Source organism: Salvelinus alpinus, chromosome 30, assembly GCF_045679555.1.
Source record: "Salvelinus alpinus chromosome 30, SLU_Salpinus.1, whole genome shotgun sequence".
In the NCBI taxonomy this organism is placed as follows: domain Eukaryota; kingdom Metazoa; phylum Chordata; class Actinopteri; order Salmoniformes; family Salmonidae; genus Salvelinus; species Salvelinus alpinus.
Genome location: NC_092115.1, coordinates 44,718,422 through 44,745,166, shown reverse-complemented (window position 1 = coordinate 44,745,166; position 26,745 = coordinate 44,718,422). Strand labels below are relative to the sequence as shown.

Here is a 26,745-nt window from a genome sequence, read left to right as displayed (position 1 = left end):
GGAGCGAGCGTCAGGTCGCGCACCGCAAACAAAACAGTCCACTTGGCTCGACACTCAGAAAGGAAAGGGCTACTTCTTCATTACTCAAAAGAAAAACATCGACCAATTTCTAAAGACTGTTGACATCTAGTGGAAGCCATAGGAACTGTAACCAGATGCCTCAGAAATCTAGATTCCCATAGAAAATTACTGTATGTCAAATATGTGTGTGAGTATCTCTAACCTTGCCAACAGACAGCGAGCTATGAATGGATCCGTGGTTCACCAATCAGGGCATTGATTGGCTCGGCAACAGTAACAAAACGTGATGTGTAAAGATTTTTTTGTTGTTGGGGGGAGCAATTCTTTAGAACTATAAAGCGACGTCCTGACAATTGATACACATAAATGTTCCTGCAACGTTCCCATGAAACCCGTCTAGAACACTAATGTCTTATATTCTGAGAACATAGCAACCATGTTTTGTGTATGTTTGGTGTGATGATGATGGATTATTTTCCTAACACAGGAAACTGTGCACATGAATGTTCTTGCAATGTTCCCATGAAACGTGTCTGTAACATGAATATCTTATGTTCTGAGAACACGATAACTATGTTCTGTGTATGTTTGGTGGGACGTAGATGGAATATTCTCCTTAGGCCCACAGAAAACTGGACAGATAAATGTTCTCGCAATGTTCCCATGAAACGTGTCTAGGACATTAATATCTTATGTTCTGAGAACATGGCAACCATGGTCTGTGTATGTTTGGTGGGACGTTCATGGAATATTCTCCTAACACACAGAAACGGGACACATGAATGTTCTTGCAACATTCCCGGGTATAGAACATTAATATCTTAAGTGAGTTCATGGTAACCATGTTTTAGGTAAGTTCTATTTGACATTAAGGGAATATTTTCTTGTATATTCCAAGCACATCCTGGGTACATTCCTATGAAAACGTTAGTTAATGACCTATAGAGGGAAGGGAACATTCTCTAAAGTTGTGGGAACATTTGTTGTTAGCTGGGTTACTACAGTACGTCCATTTTTGGACTTATAAAATATTGATATGTACCCATTGATTCTTGAAGAATATAACTTAGAAATGCCTCATGAGTTTAGTTCAACTGTCTTGCCTCATCAGAACCCGAAATATAAGCATGTTTCACCCCAATGTTTGTAAACAAAGTCAATGTAAACCATGGTTAAAACTATAATTTTGTCCTTACATCTATAGCTCTGTCAAAGACAGTGCAGTATAAAGATAGACCGAAACTGCTTCTCCAATAAAATCCCAGATCACACTTGTAGGCCATGTCATGTCAATGTTGGTTAGCTAAGGTCATGCGCGTCTGTTCTAACAGTTGCCTCACGCCGAACTGCGCATGTGCAGGGCGTCAAATCAAAGGCACTTCTTCGGTATAAAAATGCTTTTGGACAAAAATGAAAACGTGTCAGTTTGTCACTTTCACGAGGTTGGAGTAATCACATGTTCAGCTCTTTAAGACATTGTCTCGAATCTGGGTTGTGCCTTTAGATTTTGAGAAAATGAACAACAAAGGAAGAATTTTTCACTTCTCTCATTGTCTTCTCAAACCCCAGCCTGGTCTGTTCGTCAAGCGTTTCCGGAAATCTTATGGCGTTGCACCTCTAGTTTTAGAAACTCTGTGGGTCTGTCTATGAATTTGAGAGTGGTTGCAATTGTCCAGCCCCATCCCTGAGTTTTTAGCGAAACAGTGACAGCAAGAACACTTCCATTTTGTTCAACTGCTGATTGCCGCTTTAAGAATTCATCGAATCTGATGAACAATGTACGCCTCACAGCTATCTCTTTCATTCTTTCTCCATTTCTCTCTTCCATCTCAGAACTGATGTATTGTTGTTCATGCCTGATATTTTCCCCTCTCCACTTCCCATCTGTTTCACCCACACACTCTGGCACTCTCCGCTGTCTGTAGGCTCACAGAATGAGCTGCTCATGAAAGGGAATCACATTTTTTTTTTTTAATCACACTGATGTAGGTTCATCTATCTTTTTTCATCTCTCCCTGTTTTACATATTGTTGTACAGCATGATTGTAGTTATTTATGGAGAAATGCACCCAAACCCAATACATCCTGTTGCATTTCTTGATTAGACTACACATTTGTAAGGGTATGAGGGGAATGGGGGATTCTACTGGGGGATTGGGGGAAAGGGGGATTCTAGCATTCTACTGAAATGTGTCTTCCTTATTTAATCCAACACCTCTGAATCAGAGACAGATTTTTACCTTGTCAGCTCGGGGATTCAATCCAACAATCTTGCGGTTACTGGCCCAACGCTCTAACCACTAGGCTACCTGCCACCCCGTAATTTTATCATCGAAGCTCTCTGTGTGATTTCACTTTTTTATATATATATATATATATATATACTATACTGCCTGTTGAGTTGTACTGTGTTATCATCTTACCAACGTTTTCTTGTTTGGGGTATAGATATAGGATTTTGTAAAGCTACCAAATTGCACTGCTTGCCTAGCATATTTGCCCCATCTAAAGTATATGGAATTGAATTGAATGTTCTGGTTTCCTTACAATAGAGCTTCTGGTTAGTTAGACAACTTGAGTAGTAACATTCGATGTAGCAGAAGTCTACATCGAATGTAAATGTAAATGTAAATGTAAGTCACCCAAAGGGGACCTTTGTCAGTTCTGTTTGTGCCTGAGGGTAGAGTGGTATTGCAGGGCCATTGTGGCGTGAAGAGCGATACACAAACACTGTTTCTGTGGGAGGAGAGAGGTTATTGAATTACAGAGGGTCATAGGCAGCATTAAAGAACTGACAAAGGTCCACTACGGGTGACTTCTGCTACATCAAATGTTACTACTCTGATTAGAGCCTCTACAAGCTACCCACTGGGCACACGCACACCACACTATTTCAACATGTAAATGTGGGTAATATTTTGGTAGAGACGTCAATGAGATTGCAACCTTTTTTCACCAACTCTAAAAGTCAGCCAGAAGTTTGTTGAATTCCTAATGTGTTATCACTATGCTTTCAGCCATCTAAAAGGACAACCAAATTCTTGTTTAGTTGTCATCTACAGTAAATGTGTTATCACTGCGCTTTCAGCCATTTTAAAGGACAACACAGTTTAAATGGGAATACAATGTCAGAATTGTTTTATTTATTTTATACCACACAATGTTTGTGAGAAAGTTCCCACAGGGCACAAACTAGTTAAATCAACGTTGTTTCAATGTATACTGAACAAAAATATAAATGCAACATGTTAAGTGTTGGTCCTATGTTTCATGAGCAGAAATAAAAGATTGCAGACATTTTCCATTTGCACAAAAAGCTTATTTTTCTCATTTTTTGTTGCACACATTTGTTTACATCCCTGTTAGTGAGCATGTCTCCTTTGCCAAGATAACCAATCCACTTGACAGGTTTGGCATATCAAGAAGCTGATTAAACAGCATGATCATTACACAGGTGCACCTTGCGCTGGGGAAAATATAAGGCCACTCTAAAATGTGCAGTTTTCTCACACAACACAATGCCACAGATGTCTCAAGTTTTGAGGGAGAGTGCAATTGGCATGCTGACTGCAGGAACGGCCACTAGAGCTGTTGCCAGAGAATTCAATATACATTTCTCTACTGTAAGCCGTCGTCAAGGTCGTTAAAGAGAATTTGGCAGTACGTCCAACCGGCCTCACAACCACAGACCACGCGTGGTTACATACAGGGCCTCCACATCCGGCTTCTTTTTTCTATAATTTATTTATCTAAACTTTATTTAACTAGGCAAGTCAGTTAAGGACAAATTCTTATTTACAATGACGGCCTACCAAAAGGCAAAAGGCCTTTTGCGGGGATGGGGGCTGGGATTAAAAATAAAAATGTATTAAATTAAAATATAAGACAAAACACACATCATGACAAGAGAGACAACACAACACTACATAAAGAGAGACGAAAGACAACAACATAGCATGGCAGCAACACATGACTACACAGCATGGAAGCAGCACAACATGACAACAACATGGTAGCAACACAACATGGCAGCAGCACAACATGGTAGCAGCACAAAACAGGGTACAAACATGATTGGGCACAGACAACAGCACAAAGGGCAAGAAGGTAGAGATAATCAACAACAACAAAGCAGCTACAACTGTCAGTAAGGGTGTGCATGATTGAGTCTTTGAATGAAGAGATGGAGATATACTGTCCAGTTTGAGTGTTTGTTGCAGCTCGTTCCAGTCGCTAGCTGCAGCGAACTGAAAAGACGAGCGACCCAGGGATGTGTGTGCTTTGGGGACCTTTAACAGAATGTGACTGGCAGAATGGGTGCTCTATGTGGAGGATGAGGGCTGCAGTAGATATCTCAGATAGGGGGAGTGAGGCCTAAGAGGGTTTTATAAATAAGCATCAACCAGTGGGTCTTGCGACGGGTATACAGAGATGACCAGTTTACAGAGGATTATGGAGTGCAGTGATGTATCCTATAAGAAGCATTGGTGGCAAATCTGATGGTCAAATGGTAAAGAACATCTAGCCGCTCGAGAGCACCCTTACCTGCGGATCTACAATTTACGTCTCCGTAATCTAGCATGGGCAGGATGGTCATCTGAATCAGGGTTAGTTTGGCAGCTGGGGTGAAAGAGGAGCGATTACGATAGAGGAAACCAACTAATCTATATTTAACTTTAGCCTGCAGCTTTGATATGTGCTGAGAGAAGGACCGTGTACCGTGTACCGTGTAGCCATACTTCTAAGTACTTGTTTGAGGTGACTACCTCAAGCTCTAAACCCTCAGAGGTAGTAATCACACCAGTGGGGAGAGGGGAATTATTTTTACCAAACCACAGGACCTTTGTTTTGGAGGTGTTCAGAACAAGGTTAAGGGCAGAGAAAGCTTGTTGGACACTAAGAAAGCTTTGTTGTACAGCGTTTAACACAAAATCCGGGGAGGGGCCAGCTGAGTGTAAGACTGTATCATCTGCATATAAATGGATGAGAGAGCTTCCTACTGCCTGAGTTATGTTGTTGATGTAAATTTAAAGGAGCCTGGGGCCAAGGATTGAGCCTTGGGGTACACCCTTGGTGACAGGCAGTGTATGACAGCAGATGTTCTGACTTTATACACTGTACTCTTTGAGAGAGCGTTAATTAGAAAACCAGGCCAAAGACCCCAAAGGCCCACAAGAATGGAATGGTCTACCGTATCAAAAGCTTTGGCCAAGTCAATAAAAATTGTTGCACAACATTGCTTAGAATCAAGGGCAATAGTGACATCATTGAGGACCTTTAAGGTTGCAGTGGCACATCCATAACCTGAGCGGAAACCAGATTGCATACCAGAGAGAATACTATAGACATCAAGAAAGCAAGTCAGTTTCTTTTTTTTTTTTTTCAACACTTTTGATAAACAGGGCAAAATAGAAATAGGCCTATAACAGTTAAAATCAGATTGATCTCCCCATTTAAAAAAGGATGAACCGTGGCTGCCTTCCAAGCAATGGGAACCTGCCCAGAAAGGAGAGACAGGCTTGGCAATTATAGGGTCAGCGACCTTAAAAAAGAAAGGGTCTAAACCATCTGACCCAGATGTTTTTTTGGGGGTCAAGTTTAAGGAGCTCCTTTAGCACCTCGGACTCTGTGACCACCTGCGGGATTGTCTGATACCAGTCACCCGGACAGCTGATGAAACTGAGGAGTATTTCTGTCTGTAATAAAGCCCTGTTGTGGGGAAAAATTCATTCTAATTGGCTGGGCCTGGTTCCCCAGCGGGTTGGCCTATGCCCAGTCATGTGAAATCCATATATTAAGGCCTAATTTATTTATTTAAATGTACTGATTTCCTTAAATGAACTGTAACTCAGTAAAATCATTCAAATTGTTGAATGTTACGTTCATATTTTTGTTCAGTATAATTTGTCAAATTATTTTGACGCGGGAATCTATGTGGAAAATACATAAGATTTGAAAAAAGTAATCAATGTCAACCAAAGGATTATGTTGTCATGGTAACCAATTTTCAACATAGAAAAACCTTGTATGGAATATGTAAAATGTTTACCTTTGAAACAACGTCAGATCTTCAATGTAATATTCACTATCAGAAAAAAACTGTCGGCTGGGCAAGACCTCCTCCTGGAGAGCTATCCCTTCAGTCTCCCATCCAGAGTTTTAACATCATCCAGCCCTGCTTAGTTTTGATAATTGTCACTGACTATAACCATTGCGCTGTCATGAGAATGATTGCTGAGGAACCTCCACTTAAACTGATACAGACCTATATCTATCCTATCCTGCCTTTCTAAAGTCAAGTTAACAAACAGATCACCGACCATTTTAAATCCCACCATACCTTCTCCACTACGCAATCTGGTTTCCGAGCTGGTCATGGGTGCACCTCAAGGTCCTAAACGATATCATAACCGCCATCGACAAAAGACAATACTGTGCAGCTGTCTTCATCGACCTGGCCAAGGCTTTCGACTCTGTCAATCATCGCATTCTTATCGGCAGACTCAACAGCCTTGGTTTCTCAAATGACTGCCTCGCCTGGTTCACCAACTACTTCTCAGATAGAGTTCAGTGTGTAAAATCGGAGGGCAGGTTGTCCGGACCTCTGGCAGTCTCTATGGGGGTGCCACAGGCCGAGTCTTTTCTCTGTTTACATCAATGATGTCGCTCTTGCTGCGGGTGATTCTCTGATCCACCTCTACGCAGACGACACCATTATGTATACTTCTGGCCCTTCTTTGTACACTGTGTTAACAAACCTCCAGACGAGCTTCAATGCCATACAACACTCCTTCCGTGGCCTCCAACTGCTCTTAAATGCAAGTAAAACTAAATGCATGCTTTTCAATCGATCGTTGCCAGCACCCGCCCGCTCGTCTAGCATCACTACTCTGGACGGTTCTGACTTAGAATATGTGAACAACTACAAATACCTAGGTGTCTGGTTAGACTGTAAACTCTCTTTCCAGACTCACATTAAACATCTCCAATCCAAAATGAAATCTAGAATCGGGTTCCTATTTCGCAACAAAGCATCCTTCACTCATGCTGCCAAACATACCCTCGTAAAACTGACTATCCTACCGATCCTTAACTTCGGCGATGTCATTTACAAAATAGCCTCCAGCACTCGACTTAGCAACTTGGATGTAGTCTTTCACAGTGCCATCTGTTTTGTCACCAAAGCCCTATATACTACCCACCACTGCGACCAGTTTGCTCTCGTTGGCTGGCCCTCGTCAAACCCACTGGCTCCAGGTCATCTATAAGTCTTTGCTAGGTAAAGCCCCGCCTTATCTCAGCTCACTGGTCACCATAGCAGCATCCACTCGTAGCACGTGCTCCAGCAGGTATATTTCACTGGTCATCCCCAAAGCTAACTCCTCTTTTGGCCATCTTTCCTTCCAGTTCTCTGCTGCCAATGACTGGAACGAATTGCAAAAATCACTGAAGCTGGAGTCTTATATCTCCCTCACTAACTTTAAGCATCAGCTGTCAGAGCAGCTTATCAATCATTGCACATGTACACAGCCCACCTGTAACTAGCCCACCCAATTACCTCATCCCCATATTGTTTTGTTTTTTTGTTGCTCCTTTGCACCCCAGTATCTCTACTTGCACATTCATCTTCTGCACATCTATCACTCCAGGGTTTAATTGCTAAATTGTAATTATTTCGCCACAATAGCCTATTTATTGCCTTACCTCTCTGTTGTGTTATTGACTGTACGTTTGTTTATCCCATGTGTAACTCTGTGTTGTTTGTGTCGCACTGCTTTGCTTTATCTTGGCCAGGTCGCAGTTGTAAATGAGAACTTGTTCTCAACTGGCCTACCTGGTTAAATAAAGGTGAAATAGAAATGTTAAAAAAATAGATTAACTGTTGCTATTGAAGTCATTCCAAAAGGTAGGTTCAACAGAGCAATTTAAATGGAACCATACTTGATCAATCATACAACATCAATGATGCTATTTAAGCCTACTGTATTTAGTATCTGGGAAGTCATCAACAGCTATTGTTTAAATTCAGTCCAGGATCAACTAAAAATAGATATGTAGGCCTGGAGTTTCAAGCTTTGGTTGATTTCCAATTGAATCTACAAGTTAATTATAAATACACTGAGTTTACGAAACATTAAGGACACATGCTCTTTCCATGACATAGACTGACTAGGTGAATTCAGGTGAAAGCTATGGTCCCTTATTGATGTCACTTGTTATATCCACTTCAATCAGTGTAGATGAAGAGGAGGAGACAGGTTAAAGAAGGATTTTTAAGCCTTAAGACAATTGAGACATAGATTGCGAATGTGTGCCATTCAGAGGGTGAACGGGCAGGACAAAAGATTTAAGTGCCTTTGAACGGGGTATGGTAGTAGGTGCACCAGACGCACCAGTTTGTGTCAAAAACTGCAATGTTGCTAGGCTTTTCATGCTCAACAGTTTCCACTGTGTATCGAGAATGGTACACTACCCAAAGGACATTCAGCCAACTTGACACAACTGTGGGAAGCATTGGAGTCAACATGGACCAGTATCCCTGTGGAACGGTTTCGAGATTTCAACGGCTTGTAGAGTCCATGCCCTGATGAATTGAGGCTGTTCTGAGGGCAAAATATTAGGAAGGTGTCCTTAATGTTTTGTACACTTAGTGTATGTTGGATTCACGTCTCCATCTCAACCAAAAAATCAAAGTAAAATAATACAACTAAATCAAATCAAACCGTATTTAAAGTGCATTTAAAGTTGGATTGGATATGATTTAGTTCTATTCTTTAAGTTAGATTTTCGGTGGAAATGGAGACTTAAAGCCAACATATCAATAATTAATTTGTAAACAAACTGGAATTAAAGCCAGGCTCAGTGGCATAGATGGAGCTATCCAAGCAGAAAAAACATCTCCTTCAAATGTTGATATTGTTTGTGTTGAGGGGGGCACACGTGGAGTGTGGCAAAGCCGGGTAGGATACCTGAACCAACTCCCCGTGCTTACCGTGGAGTGAGAGGGCGTCGTACTGGTCAGACACCGTGTTATGCGGTAAAGCGCACGGTGTCCCCAGTACCCGTGCTTAGCCCAGTGTGGGCTATTCCACCTCGCCGCACTGGTAGGGCTAGGTTGGGCATCGAGCCGGGTGCCATGAAGCCGGCCCAACATATCTGGCCTCCAGTACGTCTCCTCGGGCCGGCGTACATGGCACCAGCCTTACAGATGGTGTCCCCGGTTCGCCAGCATAGCCCAGTGCGGGCTATTCCACCTCGCCGCACTGGCAGGGCTACGGGGACCATTCAACCTGGTAGGGTTGGGGAGGCTCGGTGCTCAAGAGCGCGTGTCCTCCTTCACGGTCCAGTATACCCGGTGCCACCTCCACGTACCAGTCCTCCGGTGGCAGCCCCCCGCACCAGGCTGTCTCTCCGGGTTCTCTCTCCAGCTGCTCCCACCTGTCCAGTGCTGTCAGAGCCTTCCTCCTCTCCAGCGCAGCCTGAGTCTGAACTGCCTGCCTTCCCAGCGCTGTCTGAACTGCCTGCCTTCCCAGCGCTGTCTGAACTGCCTGCCTGCCCAGCGCTGTCTGAACTGTCTGCCTGCCCAGCGCTGTCCGTATGGCCAGAGCCGTCCAGCCAGGACCAGCCAGAGCCGTCCAGCCAGAGCCGTCCAGCCAGGACCAGCCAGAGCCGTCCAGCCAGGACCAGCCAGAGCCGTCCAGCCAGGACCAGCCAGAGCCGTCCAGCCAGGACCAGCCAGAGCCGTCCAGCCAGGACAAGCCAGAGCCGTCCAGCCAGGACCAGCCAGAGCCGTCCAGCCAGGACCAGCCAGAGCCTTCCGCCAGCCAGGATCAGCCAGAGCCTTCCGCCAGCCAGGATCAGCCAGAGCCTTCCGCCAGCCAGGATCAGCCAGAGCCTTCCGCCAGCCAGGCTCAGCCAGAGCCTTCCGCCAGACAGGCTCAGCCAGAGCCTTCCGCCAGCCAGGCTCAGCCAGAGCCTTCCGCCAGCCAGGATCAGCCAGAGCCGTCCGCCAGCCAGGCTCAGCCAGAGCCTTCCGCCAGCCAGGCTCAGCCAGAGCCTTCCGCCAGCCAGGCTCAGCCAGAGCCGTCCAGCCAGGACCAGCCAGAGCCGTCCAGCCAGGATCCGCCAGAGCCAGCCAGCCAGGATCCGCCAGAGCCTTCCGCCAGACAGGATCCGCCAGAGCCTTCCAGCCAGGACCAGCCAGAGCCGTCCAGCCAGGACCAGCCAGAGCCAGCCAGCCAGGATCCGCCCCTCAGTCCGGAGCTGCCCCTCAGTCCGGAGCTGCCCCTCAGTCCGGTGCTGCACTTTGTTATAGTGGGATTGACATGGAGGGTGGCCATTGGGAGGAGGCCACGGAAGCGGGGTTTGACTATGGTGGGGTGGGGACCACGACCAGCGCCAGAGCCGCCACCGTGGACAGACGCCCACCCAGACCCTCCCCTAGAGTTTATGCTGGTGCGCCCGGAGTTCACACCTTAAGGGGGGGGTTATGTCATGTTCCTGACCTGTTTTCCTTTTTCTTGTATTTATTTAGTTGGTCAGGGCGTGAGTTGGGTGGGTTTGTCTATGTGGTATTTTCTATGTTGGGATGTTTGTGTCTGGCCGGGTATGATTCTCAATCAGAGACAGCTGTCAATCGTTGTCCCTGATTGAGAATCATACTTAGGCAGCCTGGGTTTCACTTGTGTTTTGTGGGTGTTTGTCTTCCGTGTAGTCGTTGTGCAACACGGGACTGTTTGTCGGTTTTCTATTTGTTATTTTGTTTCATTATAGTGTTCAGTTTGATGCTAATAAATTATGGACACTAACCACTCCGCGTATTGGTCCGATCCTTCTCGCCTCTCCTCGTCCGAGGAGGAGGAATTAGAAAGCCGTAACAGTGGTCTTTTTGAGAGGGTGAAAATAGGTTGGAATCTCATCTAACAAATATTACCCAATTCTCCAGGTTGAAATGACTTGGTGTGCCCAGTAGGATATTAGACAACAAAAGTCAATATTTGATTTAAGAAGATTGAACAGGATTTTAAGCACTTTAAAATTGCTAACACATTGTAGGAATTGGAATTCGTAACATATACAAATTTCAGGAATATTTTTGTATTTTATTTATTTAGCAGAACGTAATTTATCATACAACATTTTCGTGGACCCGTTTTGGCTCGTGAGCGCTACTTTCAAAACTACTGGATGAAATTATACAAAGCCTTTATAATGCATCGTTTAGTGAGAAGTGATCTTTCTGATGTCTCCTTAACATTGGAGTATCTTCATCGTATCAGTTTTCCTCTATGTATGTTCCACTCAAAACACAACCAGGCTTCGATTTACAGGTAAACGGACAATTAATATATATTTTCAGGGGAACATCACTTAAAAACATAAATTATCTTATTTTGCTATACTCTCCCAACTCCCTTTGTGCAGAAAGGGGCAGATGCCAACCTACATCAATACTCACAACATCCCATTTGTCCAAAAAAGCCATGGTCCCCTCCCGTGGCTAGCAGGTGTTTGTTGTTTTTGTCTCTGCAGAGATCGTGAGGGCGATGACCCATGTGATCAACCAGGGTATGTCCATGTACTGGGGGACATCACGGTGGTCTGCCATGGAGATCATGGTGAGCAGGAACACACTTCCTCACAACCTCACAATACATGACCTCACTTCCTCACAACCTCATACTCTAATTTGCTGTAGACCTACTAACTAGATTCTGTCCACATAATTCACTAGCATGCTTGGGAAATGAATGCTTCTGAAGTCTGACATTAGGGAGTAAACAAACACTACAGGGTGAAGGTAAATGAAGTCTGAAAAGTGCAGGTGATGTCTTGTAATATCAATGTTTTTGAAGATATGGAAGTTTGGTCTGACAAGAAATGCAAAGCTTTAAAAGATAAATGCAGTCAGTAAAGTTCAGATCCCACTTTCCTCACCATGTTTCTCTCCCCTTCCTCCTCCTCTCTTTCTCATCCCTCATTCTTTTAGGAGGCGTACTCTGTGGCTAGGCAGTTTAACCTGATCCCTCCGGTGTGTGAGCAGGCCGAGTATCATTTCTTCCAGAGGGACAAGGTGGAGACACAGCTGCCTGAGCTCTACCACAAGATAGGCAAGTGGTATCTATATTGGACTGTGCATGCTGTGGCCTGCATGCTGTGGTCTTTGACATACCAGTCAATATTCCATGCCTCAAAAGGTACACTGTAGATACCAGTTCTTTTGTCCTTCCGTACCATGGTCGTCTGATGATTACCTTGCCTGTCATGTGGCCTGACTACCACGTGCCATTGCAGGTGTGGGTGTGGTATCCTGGTCGCCTCTAGCCTGTGGAATCATCACTGGGAAGTATGAGAATGGTATCCCAGAATGCTCCAGGGCCTCCATGAAGGTACTGCTCGTATCTTCTTGTCCCAACAACACCTGAGGGGTTTTATGAATGTCTGCTTGGTCCTCAGGGCTTTTCTAAGATCCTTCTCCATTCTCTCTCCACCAGCCGTATGCCTGGTTGAAGGAGAAGATAGTGAGTGAGGACGGGAGGAAACAACAGGCCAAGCTGAAGGAGCTGACTACCATCTCTGAGAAGCTGGGTTGCACTCTGCCACAACTAGCCATCGGTAAGATATCGGCACAGACAGATAACCATGCTAAATGTAGAGGATTGCCCTATTTTGAGTCTTGGAGGGACTACCTCCACAAGGGACTTGTCCTGATTAACCTCTCTCTCTCTTTCTCTAGCCTGGTGCCTGAGGAATGAAGGAGTGAGCTCAGTGTTGCTGGGAACATCCAACCCCATCCAGCTTGCAGAGAACCTGAGGGCCATGGAGGCAAGGAGCATCTCTCATATACTATAATGTCAGCATTTATGGGAGCAGGACTCCTTTGAAGAATACATTTCAAGCTTTAATATATAATAATAATAACAATACATGACATTTAGAACACACGTTTATCCAAAGCGATATACAGTTATCTGTGGATACAATTTTTACATATGGGTAATCCCATATATCCTGTCATTGCAAACACCATGCTCTACCAACTGAGCTAGACCAGCTGTCTTACTGACGACCAGGCCGGAACTTGGACCATGGACGTAGTAAATAAAAATTGTAATCAATTATGTAATGCTTCTGGCATCCCTTTCTCAGCACTCAAAAACTGTTCCCTCTCTCTAGTCTACACTGTTCGTTGAATATTTTGGATACAGTACATCTATTGTGGTGTTTTTACTAACTACTGCTATCACCTTCACAACTAACTGAATCAAATGTTTTGTTTCTCCTCTTCATATATTGTAGGTCATTCCAAAGATGACAGCAGGCATTGTCACAGAGATTGACCACGTCTTGGGAAACCGACCGCACAGTAAGAAGGACTTTCATCAAGCACATTAGGATAGAACCATTTTACAGAACTGTGATTGATAGGCCTAATCTGGACAAGTTCTCATCAATGGCACCTCCAGTGTGTGCCCAACCCTGCTCTTGTGTATGTGTGTGTGTTCTGCACAGCTCCTCCTCCTGCCTCATCTGTATGAAGATCAATCTGTACTCAATGTCGTTAACTGAGAGCTCTACTTGACAAAGCATGCATGCCACAGCTCTGCTACAGTGCAGACAGTTTAAACTTGCCTAAACAATCCTCGTTATCAAGATGTGCTCATAAAAAAAAATCACACAATTTCTTGAATGGGGTCCATCTGTTTGTAAAAGTAGTCTTTCTCTTGATTTGAGAGCAACTTCCTCTGTCTCTGTAACGTCAGAGGATAGTGTATAGTGCATTTCGAACAATGATTCATCCTCAGAGCCACCAATGAGCTTTAAAAGCATGTCTGCAATACATTTTTAGACAGGCATGGATCGGGGGAGGTTAAACATAATCCCAAGCCACTAAATATCCCTTTGAGTATGGTCAAGTATGATAATTCATCTCTGGATGGTGTATCATATCACCCAGACACTGCAAAGATCTGGCCACCCTTCCTAAATGTGCTGTGGCCGAGAATGGAAAACTGCTCAGGGATATCACTATGAGGCTAAAGACGTACATGGATCAACAACGTCACATTCACTCCATATTACTGGCATGTCTGACAAAGTAAAAAGAAGGAAGCCTGTGCTAAAACATCCATTCTAAATCATCCATCCAATTTGCAACAAGGCCATTAAGTAATACTGCAATACATCATGGCAAAGAAATTCACTTTTTGGCCTAAATAAGAAAAAGTTTGGGGTAAATCCAACGCAACACATCACAGAGTGAAAACCTCTGTATTTTCAAGTATTGTAGTGGCAGTATCATGTTATGGGTATGCATGTCACCGGCAATATCTGGGGAGTATGTGGAGCAAAGCAAATCTACAATTTTACAAGAAAACATGCCTCATTCCTCTGAAGACCTAACACTAGGATATAATTGTATTTTTCAGAAGGAAATTTATATGAATTTTAAGGCCAAAAACACTCCAGAATGGCTTTCGAATAGATGTTTAGTGTTCCTTAGTGGTCCAGTCTCAGTCCTGACTTGGCCTACATCTGCTTTAATAAGATCAGAGACAAGATTTGAATATTGCTAATACATCAATAATTCCCAACCAAATTGACTGAGCTTGAGCAATTTTGACAAACACAATGTATATATGTTGCCCTAAAACTTGTACAAAGTTGGTGGAATCTTATTTAAAATGAGTCATAGCAGTAACTGCTGCAAATAGTGCATCCACCAAGAGCTATGCAATCAAGATATCTTTGCTTCTTATTTTTGAATCCGTTTAGACATTTTCTATGCATCTCCTTTCACTTTGAAAATGTGTGTAGATTGTCTAGATCAGCAGGAAAACAAAAATCCTATTTAATCCCGTTTCAGATTTAAATTCAAGGCAGCAAAATTTGAAGACTGTACAAGCGGTGCGTAGGTTTTCACTAGGCACTGTACATGACTTAAGTGACAACGCGTGCCAATATATCCTCCAAACACCGGCTGCAAGGACATAATCACTATCACTATTATCACATATTCCAGTAATGATTGACATATTTTCATAAAAATATATATTTTGATGAATTATTTAATACTATTTCATTCTTCCACAAGATATAGTTCCGACACAAATCTAGGGTTGCTACCCAAGCCGGCTGGTCGTTCATTCTATCGGTTCGGTTGCCAGAGATGCAACCCAGTCGTTCAGTCTTTTTGTTCTGTATCTATGGATGTGACCCAGTTGTTCGTTCTAAATGTTCCATTGCCATACTGGCTGGCAACATTCTTATCCCTTGCTTGCTAGGTAGCCAACTACGGCTAACTTACAGTCACATCAAAAAGTGCAGACAGAATAACAGCAAAGTAGCTGCATTTGCATTTGTTTAAGCTGTTTTCTAGAGACATTTAATTGGAAACATCCATAACAAGGAGCAAATGAGGCACGATTTTGCCTGGCATAGAAATTGTGCTCACTCGTCAGGAAAATGTTGTTCAGAGGAGCTAGCCAACAACACAGCTAACACAATCACTTCAAACTGAAGCTGGAAAGACTGCAAATTAGCTACACTTCGTTTCGTTTGACCTTTTTTCAATTGACATTTCTTTGTATATATACATAAAAATTATGCCAGCTGATTCATGATTTCGACTGGCTGACATGCTGACCACACCGCCCGCGTAGCGTGTGCGAGCTTTGCAAAATAAATGTGCACATACATGTTATTCAGTCATTGCATCCACACTGCTCGCGCGCATCAACGAGCGTCTGCGTAGCCAGGTGCTAAAATAGAACTTGGCTCTATTTGTGATGCTTGACATGCTGTAAGTCCCGCCTTTCCCATCTCCTCATTGGTTTTTAGGAGCGTATACACACGTGAGTGACTGAAAGATGAACTGAGGTCCACACTCCAGTCCAGTTGGTGCTGGTAATGCACCTTAAAGTTGGTGGTCAACCGCCAAATTCCAAAGAAGAAGACTGAAGGAGGAGAGATTACTAGAAACTAACTCAGTTTACTCTTTGATCTGTGGATTAATTGTCGGAGTAGAGGACCTTGTTCATTTCAGGTATAACAACAACCCAATGTGTATATCCCAGGACTAGCAACAGCAAGCTAACTAGCTAAATTACCATAAATGTTTAATGCTTTTTGACCTGTCCCCAAATGAATATATTTGGTTCAGAGTTCGTTTTGATATGGACAAAATGAACATGCGTGCGATGGCACACACAGATGCACACGCGAGAGCAGTGTGGTCAGCATGTAAGAAACGCTGTCTGTCTCGTCCCAACTCCCGACACATTCATTACTATGGGACAGCTAGAGATCGAATTTGAATATTGAAACGATGTTGCAAATGTTGGAGAGATAAACTGCAAGGTTTATATAAATCTACGCCATTGAAAACTAAATGTTAGTCTAAAAGAAATGTGAGAAAATGTCTAGATGCTTATTATAGTGGAGATCAAGTTTATAAAGTGCCTGGCTGGGCTGATGAGACAGTGGATTGCGTAGTCAGATGGAACAGAGTAAATAGGCATTTTAACATCATTGATTTAGCTGGTGGTAACTTGTGGAATAGACACTGGCTGGAATGCGGTTTTAACCAATCAGCATTCAGGATTAGACCCACCCATTGTATAAATGTCAATATTCTATGGCAGCCATGTTAGCACCTCATTAACATTGCATGGGGAATATTTAAATTAACTAAATGTCTAGAGTTAGAACAATATTCAAAAAAGTGTCCTAACTCTCTATATACAGTGGCAAGAAAAAGTATGTGAACACTTTGGAATGACCTGTATTTCTGCATAAATTCGTCATAAAATTTGATCTGAGCTTCATTTAGGTCACAACAATAGACAAACACTGTTTACTTAAACTAATAACACACAAACAATAATACTTTTTCATATCTTTATTGAACAAACTGTGTAAACATTCACAGTGCAGGGTGGGAAAAGTATGTGAATCCTTGGATGTAATAACTGGTTGACCCTCCTTTGGCAGCAATAACCTCAACCAAACGTTTTCTGTAGTTGCGGATCAGAGCTGCACAACGGTCAGGAGGAATTATGGACTATTCCTCTTTACAAAACTGTTTCAGTGTCTGGTGTGAACTGCTCTCGAGGTCATGCCACAGCATCTCAATGGGGTTGAAGTCAGGACTCTGACTGGGCCACTCTAGAAGGCGTATTTTCTTCTGTTGAAGCCATTCTGTTGTTGATTTACATTTACATTTAAGTCATTTAGCAGACGCTCTTATCCAGAGCGACTTACAAATTGGTGCATTCACCTTATGATATCCAGTGGAACAACCACTTTACAATAGTGCATCTAACTCTTTTAAGGGGGGGGGGGGTTAGAAGGATTACTTTATCCTATCCTAGGTATTCCTTAAAGAGGTGGGGTTTCAGGTGTCTCCGGAAGGTGGTGATTGACTCCGCTGACCTGGCGTCGTGAGGGAGTTTGTTCCACCATTGGGGTGCCAGAGCAGCGAACAGTTTTGACTGGGCTGAGCGGGAACTGTACTTCCTCAGAGGTAGGGAGGCGAGCAGGCCAGAGGTGGATGAACGCAGTGCCCTTGTTTGGGTGTAGGGCCTGATCAGAGCCTGAAGGTACGGAGGTGCCGTTCCCCTCACAGCTCCGTAGGCAAGCACCATGGTCTTGTAGCGGATGCGAGCTTCAACTGGAAGCCAGTGGAGAGAGCGGAGGAGCGGGGATTTACTTCTGTGTTTTGGGTTATTGTCCTGTCGCATCACCCAACTTCTGTCGAGCTTCAATTGCAGACAGATAGCCTAACATTCTCCCGCAAAATGTCTTGATAAACTTGGGAATTCACTTTTCTGTCGATGATAGCAAGCTGTCCAGGCCCTGAGGCAGCAAAGCAGCCCCAAACCATGATGCTCCCTCCACCATACTTTACAGTAGGAATGAGGTTTTGATGTTGGTGTGCTGTGCCTTTTTTTCTCCACACATAGTGTTGTGTGTTCCTTCCAAACAACTCAACTGTAGTTTAATCTGTTCACAGAATATTTTGCCAGTAGCACTATGAAACAGCCAGGTGCACCTTTGCAAACTTCAGACGTGCAGCAATGTTTTTTTGGACAGCAGTGGCTTCTTCCGTGGTGTCCTCCCATGAACACCATTCTTGTTTAGTATTTTACGTATCGTAAACTCGTCAACAGAAATGTTAGCATGTTCCAGAGATTTCTGTAAGTCTTTAGCTGACAGTCTAGGATTCTTCTTAACCTCATTGAGCATTCTGCGCTGTGCTCTTGCAGTCATCTTTGCAGGACGGCATCTCCTAGGGAGTAGCAACAGTGATTAACTTTCTCCATTTATAGACAATTTGTCTTACCATGGACTGATGAACATCAAGGCTTTTAGAAATACTTTTGTTACCCTTTCCAGCTTAATCTTAGGTCTTCTGAGATCTCTTTTGCATGGTTCACCTCAGGCAATGCTTCTTGTGAATAGCAAACCCACATTTTGTGAGTGTTTTTTATTGGGTAAGGCAGCTCTAATCAACATCCCCAATCTCGTCTCATTGATTATACTCCAGGTTAGCTGACTCCTGACTCCAATTAGCTTTTGGAGAAGTCATTAGCCTAGGGGTTCACATACTTTTTCCAACCTACACTGTGAATGTTTAAATGATGTATTCAATATAGACACGAAAATTACAATAATTTGTGTGTTATTAGTTTAAGCACACTATGTTTGTCTATTGTTGTGACAAATTTGCTGACCAATTTATACAGAAATCCAGGTAATTCCAAAGGGTTCACATACTTTGTCTTGCCACTGTACATGGCTCTGGGTACACCCAGCTGTCCTGCATTCTGTAGAAGCCAAAGTGAACCCTCTCTCTATCCATCCTGCTGACCTCTGTAGACTACAGTAGGACATTTTGAGGAAAAACTATTGGACAGAGGACTGTGTTCCTGTCTTCAGAGTGATTGACAGTGGCATGTACGAATGATCTCTACTGTCCGTGATGGTCAGTTATGGCTGAGCCCTTCCTACCCTACGACCTGAGTGCTTACCTAGCCCTGCATTGTTGTTGTGATAATGAACTCCTTGGTACATGATGAGATCTTTCGTTTTTTTTGCATCATGATGCTAAAATACCAACAGAGGTGTGTGTGTTGGGTTGAATATTTCAAATTCAAAACATTTGTAATGACTGTTAACTCATTTAAATTGTTCAATGCTGGACAGCAGAACACACTATTGGAATACTATTTTCATAGGATCTTCCCATTTCTCTGGATCGTCTCTTCTGCTGACAGATATTGAACTCATGTACGTAGTTCTATCATTGTGTAAACAGCATTACCCACAAAGCACGTACAGAAACATTAAAACATGTATATTAATATATATTTTTTTTAAATTACCCCATTTTTGTCCATAATTTCGATCTTGTAAAATCGCTGCAACTCCCCAACCTGCTTGGGAGGCGAAGGCTCGAGTCCTCTGAAACATGACCCGCCAAACCACGAGAAGCATTTTCATTTTATCCAAGTTATTAGCTGTGCCCTTTATCATTGCAGCAGGGCTAAAACTGAATACAATGTCTGTAAAATTGTATAATGAGATTATGTTAGTGGTTGAGTTTTGAGTGAAGACTGTATTTGTTATTGTTGTTGTTAATTTGTACATATATTAATAAATATCCAGTGTGAACAATGGTATTTTCTGTTCAGAAAGCGCCTCATATCAAGCAGCACTGTAAATATGTAGTAAAAAAAACAAGTAAAAGACAAGTTTCCAGGACTAAGGAACATGATTCATATTTGTGAAAGTAATGGTCAGAGTAGAATTGATTACTTTATTGGGAAAAGGTTCCTCTAAAGTTAAGGATGTAGGCTACCAATTTCATTATGTAGCTTTTTCCACCAGCACGCAGAAGTCAATAAGATATCTAAATTGTTTCGATGTTCTATTTGAACAACATTAAACCTTTTATTGATTTCAAAGGAATATAAACTTTTGCTCTGATGCACACAATGCACTGATTCATCACCTTTTCACTAATGCAGTGTTTGGTACCTCTGCCAAAGCCGGTTTTGTCTAGAAGGGATACAGCTTTTGTCAAAATTGACTTTTCGTAGCAGGTTTAGGAGAACCACTTAGCCGCTAGCTATAATGCAAACTTTTCTTGACCATCTAACTGTGGTAAACTGTGAGGTGTTGGGTTGAGCATGCAGAGACTAACACAGAGACAGGGAGGTTTTAGTCCGCAAACACAACTTTACTAGGACATAAAATAAATATAACAAAGACAATCACTTAGGTTTGGCTCGGTACTTCTTCTCCGCTTTGGCTCTGTGTCAGTCTCTCCCAGTTCTCTCTCGTGATGTGCCACAGTGCTCCTTTTATGTGGCCTCCACGGCTGGTTGGCACTATCCCTAATTACCTCCACTTGGAGCTATCCGTGTCGGGGTGTCCAGCTCGTGTACTCCCAGCAGAGGGAGCCAACGTCGCATCACGTACCTCCCCTCTATTACCACCCCCTGGGGTAGACCTCCTGGGATACCACATAACGTTAGCTACAAATAACAAAGCGAAGTTGAATCTCTTTCTTTGATTATATTTAGCATTCAACTACCCATGAACTTGTGTCACTAAACACGATACCGTGTCGGGTGCGACCTTATTTAAGATTCATCTGAATTTATGGCAGCTCTTCTGACCTTAGCAACCAACCTGCTCAAGCAAGCCAGCAAGGAAAAGTTAACACAGCTGTTAGCGAGCGAGCCAACTAGCTTGTCCATTTGCAAAATGTTCACATAGTAATGTATTGTATAGATCAAATCAAGAGTTTTATTCCAAAACGATATATTTAATTTTTCCCGAAATGTTGGTAAATTAGCTTTTACTGTTTAAAGAACTTGTAGAGAGAATGTTTCACCATCTAGTCATGAAATGGGGTTGTTCAATGACAGACATGTATTTGCTTGAAATCTAACACTTGATAGTTTCCATATGGTTCAAAACGCTATATATCCACCTCGCTGTCAGATGGGTAGTACTGCTTGGTTTTACAGTCAAATGTGAAACATAACTACTTAAACACTATACATACTTTTAATAAAGAACTGTACAAATAATACATTTGTGACATCAATATTTATTTATATACATTTTTATTTATTTATACAGTTATGAGTTCTATATGTAAAATAGTTACATTTGACAATTTAGTCATTTAGCAGATGCTTTTATCCAGAGTGACTTAGTTAGTGCATTCATATTAAGATAGCTAGGTGAGACAACCACATATCAAATTCAAATATACAGGATACGAACATTACATATTTTACACACACATAAGAAATAATTTCAGATGAAAAAACATAAATATGAAAAATTGGTGTGTATTGCGATTTGGAATGAAACTCAAATATTAATCCGAATGGAATAGTATAGGAGATTGTGTGTGCTCTATTCCAGGGGCATAACATAAATTCATTGGTTGGTGGGCCTGCAGAAATTTGTGCTGAGGAGCAATGTTCCCTCTAATACTGTGGCTATTTGATCATAATGTAGGCCTACAGTAGTGGCCTACCATTAAAAAAAATAATGGAGAAAATGCATCACATAATTTTTATAAAAATGGAAATAGCGGTTCTATGATTCAGCCTACAGTAGCAGCCTACATGTTCAATGTAGACCTACAGTCCATGAGACTTTTGAAAAAAGCATGCAGGGCTTGACATTAACCTGTTCATCCAGTTGTTCTTCAGACAAGGAGGTGACTGAAAATGTTGTTGTTTGATGCAAGAAACCACTTTACAAAACAAAATGCATTATTATTCCCATGCCATTATTACAGAGAATCAGACAAAGTTTGCTACCCTCTGCCTATTGGCTACTTAGCTTTTCAAGCCTGTTCCAAAATACAACACTAAAATGCTAATATTAAAGAAGTCTTGAGGTATTGCTTGCCTGAGGTAGAGTACCTTATGATAAGCCGTAGACCACACTATCTAGTTCTCATCTAAATTATTCGTAGCCGTCTATTTACCACCACAGACCGATGCTGGCACTAAGACCACACTCAACCAACTCTATAAGGCCATAAGCAAACAAGAAAATGCTCCTCCAGAAGCGGCGCTCCTAGTGGCCAGGGACTTTAATGCAGGCAAACTTAAATCAGTTTTTTTAGAGGTACCCAGGGTCACGGCTTCATTTCTCCAGACCACCGCAAGGGGGAGTTAGAGCACTCATTATGCATTTGGGTCCCAAGGTTTTTATATGACCAATCATATTGAGTGGTTTCAATTATGAATTTGACGAACCCGTCCCTGGTGACTTTCTTCAGCAAAGATGGCTGACAAAACATTACGGTGGAAGCAAATGTAAGTAGTTGTAACGTCATAACGAGTCAAGCAAAACATTTACAATTGAGAGGAATATGTTAGTTAATGTAGAGACAAACGTTTGTGCATATTTTTCTGTCATTAAGTTAATTTACAAAAATCGCTATTAAGAAAGTTAGCTGACTAGCTAACATTAGCCGGCTAGCTAGCTAGTGTTATGATATGAGAATGAATTTGTAATTTGTGTTGTTTAATGTTTTAGGGACTGCTGAGAAAACCTGCAAACCAGGCTGTCATCTTGTGAAACAGCGGACGTAAAGAATCTAGCTAGCTAAAGCATTTACTGCAAATTGAATGTACATTTGTGTTAGCTTGCTTTGCTTATATTTGCCATGCAATACAGCTAAAGTAACATAGCGAGCAAACTATTTGCTTAATGTGTACTGGAGGATAAAAATAACTGTATGCCTATGGATGTGTAGCTAGCTACAGTATGTAGCCGATCTGTGTATGGACCCTAAAACTTTTGGTATGAATATTAGTTCAGAACCTATCTATGAACCTCAGCTATCAAAGTTGTTTTATCGACTTCAAGTCTGAATGGCATTAATGAAGCCTATGGCTTGAGTAGAATATAATAACTTTATTGTGCCATGGATGCAGGTCCTGGAGTGGCAGTGAGTTGGTTTCATTGGTAGTCAAACTGCCTGTCCATGGCACCAGTCATTTCCCGTCTTCCACTCTCACTGAGCTCTGTCAAAGTGTGGGTTAGAGTGCTCAGTGAGTTTCTGAATTCCATGGCACTCTGTTGTTGCTCGTCACTCAGACATTTTAATTTATGGTGGATTAGAGTTTGGAGATGTTGTTGAGTCCAACGAATATCAAGGATGTCACCTTGAAGTTGTAAGACTACAACCTCTGGAGATAAACCAGACAATGAAGGAAGGTTGGGCGTCAGAGGGAGGGCTAGCTCAGTACTTTCACACAGATCCATGTCAATAAGTGAATAACTGGTTAGACCTCCTGTGGCCTGTGGTCCAGACCGAGCATTCAGATTCCCAGGGCTCTGGCCCAAATCAACTCCATTATTTCCATTCACATTATGAATTGTATTGTCGGTGGTCAGAATGGCCCTGTGTATTCCCATTGACAGGTAGAATATGGATGTGCACATTTTCTTGGGGTGAATCCATTATTTTAATTCCACACAAAAGATTTGCTTTGGTTAGTTCTCAATGTTGAGGTCCCATCTGGGGTGCCATTTTTTATGTAACGGTTTTGACTTGAGGTTATTTATAGGGGTGCCAGGTAGGTTGTGCCTACCACTTTGGTTTCTCCTTTTGGTTTGGGAGGGAATGAGTCCCATCTGGTCCGTCAAGTCTACACCAATACAAAGGACTTATGTAAAAGTCAGGTTGGAAATACACTTTTCATAAACCCTTAAAACATTGGAAAGAACTTGAAAAACAAGTGTATTCTTTTGTGTGGGTTGTATTAACAACAAATGATCACACACACACATAACAATATAACAAATAATGAGCTCTGGTTCCTCCAGAAATGTCCTGTACCTCGGGCCTAAAAAGAGTCCAGCCCGGTAAAGAAGTTCAGGGATTCAAGTGACCTTAGTCACGCAACGTTGGTCCGTAGTGTAAACCCAGTATTAATCATACAATCAAAATACCACTTATTTTACAACACATCTATAAAGCGTATCAAAGACTAATACGTCCGCACAACTAACTACATAAATCACAGTATACATCAACCCAAAACAAATGAAATACCGTGTACAAAAAGGTTGTGGAGCGGAGAAAAGGCCACGAAGAACAACAGAGAGGTGTAGTCCACAGACGCAAAGAGTGGATCCGATCCTGGGTAAACTAGCTATTAGGCTACAAAACAAACGGAATAGCGAAGCTTCAGGAACTGAGGATTGAACACATCCTCATTCATGTCTCAATCACAACCCCACTTTTGCGCAGCTGATGCTGGCTATTTAATTGGGAATTAAAGGGGAAGCGCCCTATTGGAAGGAAAAGCACTGAGACGGTTCAGAAAATTTCAGGGCCGTCACAATGTACTGTAGTTATTACCATGCATGAGATCCCCACATTGCAGTCTGTACATTGAATATATTCACTGATCATATAGTCTTCCTTGGCAAATAAAGGTGCAAATAAATATATAAAAGGTATGAATCTCTGTCAGACATTATTTTCAGTCATATCCAATACCAGGTGTATCAAACTGTCACGCTGGTATAAAGGATTTGGAGACCGGCGCAGGAATACAAAATAGGGATTTTTAATACACCCATAACAAACATGTATACAAAACACTGGGCTGTACCCCAAAAAAAGAGTGAGGGTAAACCTCGTTGAATGACACGGCACGATACCCGTAATACGCAATATATAAAGCACTCAGCATAACAGCTGCACCAATGCATAGGTACTCACACCACCAACAGACATGGGAACAATAACCGACAAATACAGAGGGAACAGATGGCAAATATATAACATACTAATCAGGGGAAATGGGAACCAGGTGTGTGTAATCAGAAAAGACAGTCCGGAGTTGATGATAATAAATCTCATTCAGAGAAGCCTAGAAAGCCCCCCCCCCCCCCCGATACGCTGCACCAGCAGCGGGATGACACCGGCCTCGGGGACAACCACAGGGGCGCGGTGCGGGTCGGTCTGGCGCCAATGAGGAAAATCCCTGCTCAGCGAATCCTAGAAAGCCGTTGACCTAGACCTCCGGAACTGGGGAACAGAATGAGCAGCTGTTCTTTAAATTATTCTGTGTCTGCATGTATGTATTACAATTATACACTTCAACAGTGTTTACCACTCCTGCTCCTGGGACATCAATGATTACACATTGTAACTATGCAAAAGACTATAAACATGATTTAAGTAAAGGCTGATTTGTAATTCATATATACAGAAATACACCTATGCATATCTAACTCCCTTCATGTGCATTAATCTGAGGACACAGCATAGGTGTAGTAATCCAATGAGATACTTAATTTCAACCAGTGGAGCATGTTTAACGCTTTATTGAAAGTTCATTATCCAGGTGTTATAAATACATAATACATGCATTATAAATAGTATAATTGTAATATTCCATTATAAATACAAGTTCAGTCTGTACTTCAATGCACATATGGTGTGCATTATAAAAAATAGGAAGAAATAGGAGGTGGGGAGAGAGGTGTAGAAGACAGAAAAGGAAAGAGGTAAAACAGAGGAGCAGGGAAGACAGCATATGATTCATGAATTACAGTGCTACCCTAATATTCTCTCACTTCATCACGATTACATAGTGTCTCTTGCGGTGTCTCCTAACCAGCCTTGGGCTCCCAGTCGGCCCGAAGGTTATCTTAAGAGCGGGTGAGGTGGCGATGACGGGACTGGCTTCCTCTCTCACATCAAAACATACAGTACCTGCAGATGAGAGACATATGGATAGAGAGAGAGCATGATTATGTTTTTTTAAATTTTTATTCTAACACGGTCAGTCATCATAATCATCAGGAGGTGAAATGCAAACCTGACCTTGGATCATTAACTCTGGCACTACTACATCTCTATCTGTATTTCAATGTAAAGCATCTCGTTAATAATACTTCCTGTATAATATAGGTATAATATCCCTTATAACAAATCATGATAACATTGGATAGATAGATACATGTGCATGTGTAGCATGTGACAATAGCAGGATCATATCAAGGATAGCGTCATGAATACATAAATACCACTTGAAGCTTGATGATGACTTGATCATTTGAATCAGCTGAGTAGTGCTAAGGCAAAAACCTGCTTTATCCAGAATAGCCTACTCTCTCACTTTGACAGCTGGGCCTGGTATCCTTTCACCCTCCTCCAAAAAATACAAATGTTTGCCATTATCAAGAGTGTCATTGGGGCTGAAACAATATCCTACATAGTGTGTCAGGACTGCACCTAAAAAGGCTGGAGACTCATAACTAATCGCAGAGCATGCATGTATATGTCCTGACCAAAAGATGAGGAGTCAGTGGTAGGGTTCACTTGACGTTGCAGCACAGAAAGATTCTCAGTAGACAGGGGGCATGGGATGTCAAGAACAATGACCCCATTGTCAGTGTTTCCAGATTTCAGATTATCCTCCTGATAAAGCAGGTCCTCCACCTGCTGAATCTGGAATGCTCAAAAGAAACAAATATGTATTAGTGGTGATACATTTGGCAGCAACAGGGGCTTGATAGTCCAGTGAAAATGGCTGAGTGTTTATGTGGTGTAAATCTTAAAATTAGCAGCTGACATTAAGTTTTTTGAATTAATGCATGTGAGACAGGTTCCATGTACAGCAAGACAGGCAGAGAGGAAGGGAGAAAAATAACACAGAACAG

The 26,745-nt window shown here is 42.4% G+C and overlaps 1 protein-coding gene across 1 annotated transcript in view; it reads left to right on the top strand.

Annotated features, from left to right (window-relative positions):
* The window catches only part of LOC139559625 (voltage-gated potassium channel subunit beta-1-like), an 80,331-nt gene extending 60,935 nt beyond the window's left edge, over nucleotides 1-19,396 (top strand). The window contains exons 9-14 of the mRNA XM_071375775.1: nucleotides 11,554-11,639; nucleotides 12,011-12,131; nucleotides 12,316-12,410; nucleotides 12,516-12,636; nucleotides 12,758-12,846; nucleotides 13,321-19,396. Coding sequence (XP_071231876.1) covers nucleotides 11,554-11,639; nucleotides 12,011-12,131; nucleotides 12,316-12,410; nucleotides 12,516-12,636; nucleotides 12,758-12,846; nucleotides 13,321-13,416 — 608 coding nt within the window. The 3' untranslated portion in view covers nucleotides 13,417-19,396. The remainder of the gene's footprint in view (nucleotides 1-11,553; nucleotides 11,640-12,010; nucleotides 12,132-12,315; nucleotides 12,411-12,515; nucleotides 12,637-12,757; nucleotides 12,847-13,320) is intronic.
* Nucleotides 19,397-26,745: the final 7,349 nt, after the last annotated feature.